Source organism: Heterocephalus glaber, unplaced genomic scaffold, assembly GCF_053883595.1.
Source record: "Heterocephalus glaber isolate CG9 unplaced genomic scaffold, H.glaber_assembly_v1.0 deba00000818, whole genome shotgun sequence".
Lineage (NCBI taxonomy): Eukaryota > Metazoa > Chordata > Mammalia > Rodentia > Bathyergidae > Heterocephalus > Heterocephalus glaber.
The window spans coordinates 3,196,047-3,203,602 of NW_028258164.1; the positions used below are offsets into that span (position 1 = coordinate 3,196,047).

General features: G+C 45.1%; 1 protein-coding gene across 1 annotated transcript; it reads left to right on the plus strand.

Moving 5' to 3' along the window:
• Positions 1–701: 701 nt before the first annotated feature.
• Htr1b (5-hydroxytryptamine receptor 1B) lies at positions 702–5,286 on the plus strand. Its single transcript, XM_004863969.4, has one exon. It carries the CDS (start codon positions 1,093–1,095, stop codon positions 2,263–2,265), a length of 1,173 nt encoding a protein of 390 aa, XP_004864026.1. The 5' UTR covers positions 702–1,092; the 3' UTR covers positions 2,266–5,286.
• The last annotated feature ends 2,270 nt before the right edge of the window (positions 5,287–7,556 follow it).

The following is a 7,556-nucleotide window of genomic DNA, read 5'->3' on the forward strand; positions in this document are numbered from 1 at the left end:
GCTAGGGGGGTGGGTCTGGCTGCGGAGCGCGCGGCGAGATCAAAGCCCGCAACCTCCCTGGAGGCCAGAACTGCAACTTCCAAGTCAGGGCCGGGAAAGGGGCGAGGGGTAGGAACAGGGAGCGAGGGCGGTAGGACCGGGCGGGAGCTTGCTGGGCCGGCAGGGAGGGGCACAGGGCGGGAGCTAAACAGAGGGAGAGGGAAAAGAAACGTGATGGGGAGCTGGCGCCCGAGCCTGCCGCGCTGCCCGAGTTGCACAGCTCGGGCGCTCCGACCCGGGATCCTATAAAGGAGCCCATCGGCTCCGCGCCCACTGCTCCCTGCCAGCACCGGGGTCCCTCTGTCGCCCCAGAGCCCGGTCCGCCTGGGTTTCGCACCCCCAACCGCATGGCTCCCCGTGGCGCTAGGGGTACCCAGGTGGCAGGGGCAGCCTCCGAGGGGCACCCGCAGCCGCTGCTCCTGGCCCCCAGATCTGTCTCAGGCTGGCCAATCCCGGCGGGGCAGCTCGCCCAGGTGGCTGGCGCTTGAAGAGGGCGCGGCTCCGGACCTCGCCCACCGTGCCTCCTCAGGAAAGTGACCAGACCCGGGCGGGGGCAGGCATGCCGGACCCGGAATCTTCGCGGGCCTGCGCGGTGCGGCCAGGAGCGCTGGCAAACTCCTGCGGGCGGAGTCTGCAGATCCCTGAGGGCCCAGGTTAAGAGAGACTCAGTCCTGAACAATTGGGGTAAGAAAACCCTCTTGGCCCCAGCCCCTCCCCAACGACCCCCCCCCACTACGTGCCTCCAGGAGCCAGGCGGAGCCAGGCTGGGGTGCCAGTCCTTCAGCAACCCCGGGCGTGGAGAGGAGCGATTCGAGACACTCGCGGCGCCTTGGGCACTGGGGTGCAGGACGCGCCCTTCTGCGGGGCCGCGCGCCTGTGACCTCCGATTCTCGCGGACAGCCTGGTGGTGGTGGTGGGGAGGCACGAGGAAGACCGGAGCTGACACGCGCGGCGAAAGGAGCCTATGGTCTCCATGGTCCTCCCGTCCTGCACCCTCTCGCGCGCCCGCCCTATGCCCGAGAGCTGCGCCCCAGTGCCTGGGCAAGGAAAGCCATGGGGAACCCGGAGGCTTCGTGCGCCCCGCCACCGCTCGCGGGCTCCCAGGCTGGGCTGCCGTACTCCAACCTCACCTCCGCGCCTCCCAACAACTGCAGCGCGCCGAGCCACATTTACCAGGACTCCATCGCCCTGCCCTGGAAAGTGCTGCTGGCGGTGGTGCTGGCTCTCATTACCTTGGCCACCACACTCTCCAACGCCTTTGTGATCGCTACCGTGTACCGCACCCGAAAGCTGCACACCCCGGCCAACTACCTGATCGCGTCCCTGGCGGTCACAGACCTGCTCGTGTCCATCCTGGTGATGCCCATCAGCACCATGTACACGGTCACTGGCCGCTGGACCCTGGGCCAGGCACTTTGCGACTTCTGGCTGTCGTCGGACATCACCTGTTGCACGGCGTCCATCATGCACCTGTGCGTCATAGCGCTGGACCGCTACTGGGCCATCACGGACGCCGTGGGCTACTCGGCCAAGAGGACGCCCAGGAGGGCGGCAGGCATGATCGCACTGGTGTGGGGCTTCTCCATCTGCATCTCGCTGCCGCCCTTCTTCTGGCGCCAGGCTAAGGCCGAGGAGGAGGTGCTGGACTGCTTGGTGAACACCGACCATGTCCTCTACACTGTCTACTCCACGGTGGGCGCCTTCTACCTGCCCACCCTGCTCCTTATCGCCCTCTATGGCCGCATCTACGTGGAGGCGCGCTCCCGAATTCTGAAGCAGACGCCCAACAGGACCGGGAAGCGCCTGACCCGAGCCCAGCTGATAACTGACTCTCCTGGGTCCACGTCTTCAGTCACCTCCATCAACTCTCGGGCTCCAGAGGTGCCCAGCGAGTCCGGCTCACCTGTGTACGTGAACCAGGTCAAAGTGCGAGTGTCTGACGCCCTACTGGAAAAGAAGAAGCTCATGGCCGCCAGGGAGCGCAAAGCCACCAAGACCCTGGGAGTCATCTTGGGGGCGTTCATTGTATGTTGGCTGCCCTTCTTCATCATCTCGCTGGTGATGCCCATCTGCCAGGACGCCTGCTGGTTCCACGTGGCCATCTTTGACTTCTTCAACTGGCTGGGCTACCTGAACTCCCTCATCAACCCCATCATCTACACCATGTCCAACGAGGACTTCAAGCAGGCCTTCCATAAACTGATACGCTTTAAGTGCACAACCTGACTGGTCCATTGCAGTGAGGTCGCCCAAGCGACCTCTGGGGACCAAGTTGGGTCTTTCCACAGGTAGGTGGAATCTTCTTTGCTGTTACTAGGTCGGAGCGATGCACTCTCTGCTGGGCAAGGGCAGTGGGTCCTGAGAAGCCAGGACAGCCCTGCGAGGGAGCTCTGGAAGCAGAACTGTTCAAACTAAACATAGAGCTTTCCTGCTGCGGAGCAGGTTCACCTCCTCCCCTCAAGCCCCGACTCAGCACACTTCCCGCGGCAGCCAATCACAGAGGGGGTTGTGACTTTAAAGTTGGTGATGGATAGGGCATCCCTACATTGCCTTGGCCTCCTGGATGATGGTGCCCTCCAGAGCCAGTGGTCTTTGTAGTTATAGTGCGAAGCCTCTCTCATATGGATCTGCATACAGCCTGGCAGTACTTGAACTAGATGCTTAATACCCTGTGTTGTGGGGAGAACTTTGTGTTACAGTTTAATTTAAGAACAGTTACTTTGGCATCCTTCAGTCTTCAGTTTTTGTTTCTTTAAACTTGGTTGGAGAAACTTGTGGATTTGGTGCTTCAAACTGTAAATGTGGTTTGGACGGCACAGAGAAACCTTGAAGAGTTAACAGCAAAATTCTAATGCTAAGATCTCTATTTTTATTATAATTGAAACTATATGGGAGTGGGTGGGTGGGAATGGGAGATGGGAGAGTTACATTGAGAATCAACACCTGTACTTGTTTGTTTTCTGCAGATTTCTAATTTTGTAATTCCTGTGGAGCAATTATCAAACTACAACTCTAACAATTTAAAACAAAACCTTATGTGTGCTAGTGCCAAAGTCTGCAGATTGCTTTTTATTTTTGCTCCTAATTTCATGAATCTGTCATTTTTATACATTTGAATCCCCATAAATGGAGGGTATGATGGGTGACTCAGCCCAAACTGCTGCTATATGTCTTAATGCAATCATTTCTGCCGATGACTACTGGATATATACTGTTCCTTAACAAGAAAAGTATCTCTGTTCCTTACTCAAGTCAGGGAGATGTAAAGGAGACATGAACTAGAAATGATTCTTATACAGCCAAGGAATGAGGGGCAATAGGAGGATGTATATTTTGACTTGTAAAAAAATCTTAAAATGCATGAGACATTTTTCTTATCGTCATTTGCATTCTCCTTCCCATCTGTGATTCCTTTGTGTGCGAAAATATGAAATAACCAAGAGAACTAGTTTCCTTCTCTGGAAATTTTTAAAATACAGCAAGAGCCCTAAAAACTATATTAGAGAAAGGGGGAAAAGCTTTTTTTTTTTTTTTTTCTTGCTATTGACATTTAGGTAGGAACAAAGATTACTAGAAAATGACATGTAAGAAATTTTAAAAAGCTTAAGAGAGGCTGAACTTGAACCTATTTTTTATAACTTACAGAACCAAACCTCAGACTTACTAAATCATCAGGAATCTGGCAAGACTTTTAATCTTGCAAACCTGTCTCCCTGCCCTAACACCTCAATGGATACAATAACCTGGAATACTTCCAATGTTTCTTTTTTTTCAAATTTAAACAATACTTAGTCATTTCAAATTTACTCTGAGGGCTCCTCAATGCAGGGTCAAATTACACACTAAAAAAATGGAAAAATAAAAACATTACCTTAATAAAAAGAAGTACTCCTGACAGATCATCTACACAGAAAAAAAAAATGTGTATGTAAAGTATTTAATATGCCAAAGAAGATACGCACCTCTTTCTTCAGAGGGCTTTTTGTAGTTGATAGCTTTGTCTGCAGAAGTAAGTTGTCTTGATGAAATGGATTTACACACTGCTTTAAGCTCCCCAGTCCAGATCCTCAGACAATAGACATTCTGAGTGAAGTATGCTCCTTGCCCACTGTGCAGATCTTCTCTCTGGGGAAGACTTTTGAAAATAGACTATTCAAACGTTCACAGGAAGCTAGGTGAAAAGGGAATTTTGATTAATATTATGCCTATCACTGAACTAAGATAAAATCTTAAACATCCTATTCTTCTTCTGGATGTCATATTTCCTTGTTTGCTTTTTGTGACATTTCTCCCATGGAGGAATGTGCATAGAGCATGGTATTTGTATGTTAATGTCAGTCTTCTGTTTATGCAGCTGTATTTTCTTGGGGCCTAAGAGGCAATTAAGTCAACTTCTCAGATCCTTAGGGGGAAAAGTTAATTGAAACAAAGAGCCACTTACAAACAATTTCTTTGTAGGGCACCTACAATGATTGTGTCCTCATGTCAGCAAAACATAGTCACTTTAGTCAAATTGATTGTTTGCCATTTTGTAAATTACCCACCTTATTTATTGCTTGACTGTTTGGCTAAATTGACTGATTTGGGGCATATTGTATGAAGTAGAAGCTTGCAAACCCTTGTAGTTATAAGAGATCTAGAATCATCTTCCAACAGTGCACATGATTATGCAAACTGTATTATTCATCCCAGGGGTACACAGTTAAGACTGTTAATCTCCTTTTCAGTTACTATTGCCTATTGCATAGTTTGTTTCATAAAACAGACACATGGCTTTTTTGCAGAACATTAAATGAAAAATGGAAATGTTCAACTTACATGGAAATGAAAATATATTTTCACTGGCTGTGGTAGCAAATAACATTTTCCATGTTGTTTAATTGCACAAAATTTCACACACTTATATGAATGTACACTCATTTAAAATACCAATATTGTCTTGTGTTTTTAGGAATTTTAGAGTTTCCTTTCTAAAGATGGACACTGCACCCATGAATAAATTTTTGTTGAGTTCAACAAATTTCCTAAGAACAATATTCTTTACTTTTCCTCTCTATTTTCTTAGTTTTGTCTTCTTTAACCAAGAAATCATGAGAGGACTATAATTCACTCAAGCAGTAAAATCTCAGATCATATGTATTTGATGGAGTTCCTGTGATTGAAAATTGCCTTTGGTATTCCACCTTTCAGCATATGTGTAATTGGAAATGAAATTTATGAAAATAATGAAATAAAAGTCCTTTTTTGTGTTTCAAAAGCATTGAATAATAGTTCTATTTTTATGGAAAGATGGGTTATTTGGCTTCTGGAGGTTGTAGTTAGAAGTCTGAGCTTTAATGAAAAAATGACTGATAAGAAAGGAGACTGTTGTAGCCTGATATATGCTGCCATGACTTGGAAAGTTAATATTTGTAGGAAGAATTTAAAAGGAATTAAAGATTTTGCTCTCATATTCTTCAAAGAAAGTATGTCACATCAACTACTGCAAGTTTTCAAGGTCAACATTTTTAGAAGAAATCTTTCGTCTCCAGGCAAGGTAGTGAGATTGTAAGTACAAAACTAAGAAAAGGAGAAGCTGAGTTAGAAGCAATCTTGGGGAAGACCTAACAGCAGTAGGTTGGATTATCTGAAGACCAATGAAGCAGACAAGAGAAAAGCTTTGGGAATCAGAAAGTTTGAATTACAAGTAAAGTATGTAATACCTGTGTCATTCTTCTTCCAAAATATTGATGACTTGCAATTGGTTGCAAAGACTTGGAGCCTATACATGAAAAAGACTTAGCAAGATGCCTGACTTTTTGACATTCAGAGATGGTACCTCCTCTTACCAATCATTTCTCAATGCCTCCTTTATAGATGCAGGACACCTATTGGTTAGAAAAGTGATTACTTGGTAGAAGGTGAACTGGGGAAGACTAAATTAGCCTGGATAGCATGAACTTGGCTAAACTAGAAGTGATTGTGGTTTCCAGTCTTTTACAATTACCTCACTAAAAATAGTGGGATTTTACTATACTGGGCCGGGGATTTAGCTCAGTGGTTCTGCTGCCTGCCTCACAAGCGCAAGGTCCCAAGTTTGATCCCTAGTACCAAATAAATAAATAAATAAATAAATATAAAAAAGAAAGAAAATAGTAAGCCCAAAGAACAAAAGAATTATAAACAGTTGTTTGCAGTGGCTCCAATGACCAAGAAGTCATTGCCAAATATTTAGTTTCTTATAATACCCTGTTTTTCACTTTTAAAGGCTTTCTGCTTCCTTTTTTCCTTATCTAGAGATTTAAGGCTATCTTCTCAGAGTCCAAAGCCCCACCACATTCACATCTTTTCTCAATACTTCCATTTTCCACTTTGTTTTATTGTTATAAAGCCATAATAACTAGTAAGTAATAAATAATGTGTACATTTTAATTTTGCCCGTGAAGAGCTTGATTAGTCAAGCGTTTTTCCATTATATGAGAGGAAATTGTGGACCTAAAAGAGTACATGAGAGGAGGGATGTAACCCTTTCAATTGAGGGATCTCCTGGAGATTTCAGAAGAGGAGTTTTCATAGAGCTGTGGTAAAAGCTCCTGCAACTTTTGTCAGAATCCACTTGGGACAGTCCACTAGAGGGCAGAGTGTCTCTGAGTTGTCTCCCTGTTGGGGTTGCTCACAATCACAATCTCCAACTTCTTCCTGGACATTTTGCAAGTGATATTAACTACTTTAGGAAAACAAAATGATATTAACTCCACAGTGTAAACTGATCCAAGGAAGAGAAGTTTTATCCTTGATGTAAAAAAAAGATTTTCAGAACTGACAGTTCAGGCTGAGGATCCTTCACCACATCTAAAGTTTTTCTTGATACAGTATGTGCAAACTCAATTATTCTTAGCATTTTTTTTTTTTTTTTGGTACTGGGGATCGAACTCAGGACCTTGCACTTGCGAGGCAGGTGACGGAACCACTGAGCTAAATCCCTGGCCCAAACTCAGTTATTCTTAACTGAGTACAACATTGTGACCTTTTATTAATGTGGCATTGAATGAAATTACAGGGTAGAAAACAAATACTTTATTTCAAAATAAAGGTAACTATGTAAACATTTTTCAGTACAATCATTTTACTTACTACTGGTTTTCTTTTCTAAAACTTCTACAGTTTGAAGTTGATATATTCATAGAACATGTGCCATTTGGCATGTAAAGACAGGTCTGCTTTTTTATATAGAAGAAAGGAGGCATAATTCTACATCAGTGTTTTCCACAAGGCAGACCTTCAAGATTGCATAATTTTGACATTTATTCTAAAATAGTCATATATGAGTACAATCTTATATATCACTATCACAAAAATAAATTTTTGTATGAGCAAATAGATTATATAAAAGAAGGAAATGAAAACAGCCCTATGATTGTCATTCCTCTGTAACATTATTGTTAGTCTTAAGTATTTTCATAGTCCTCAGTAGAGAGACTTCCATGTACCATTTCACACATCTATCAGTAAATTGGACTTTAAGTTAACATCCAAGT

Bases quoted from the DNA above. Each gene is read 5' to 3' on its own strand.
- Htr1b (XM_004863969.4), top strand. From the start codon at position 1,093: ATGGGGAACCCGGAGGCTTCGTGCGCCCCGCCACCGCTCGCGGGCTCC.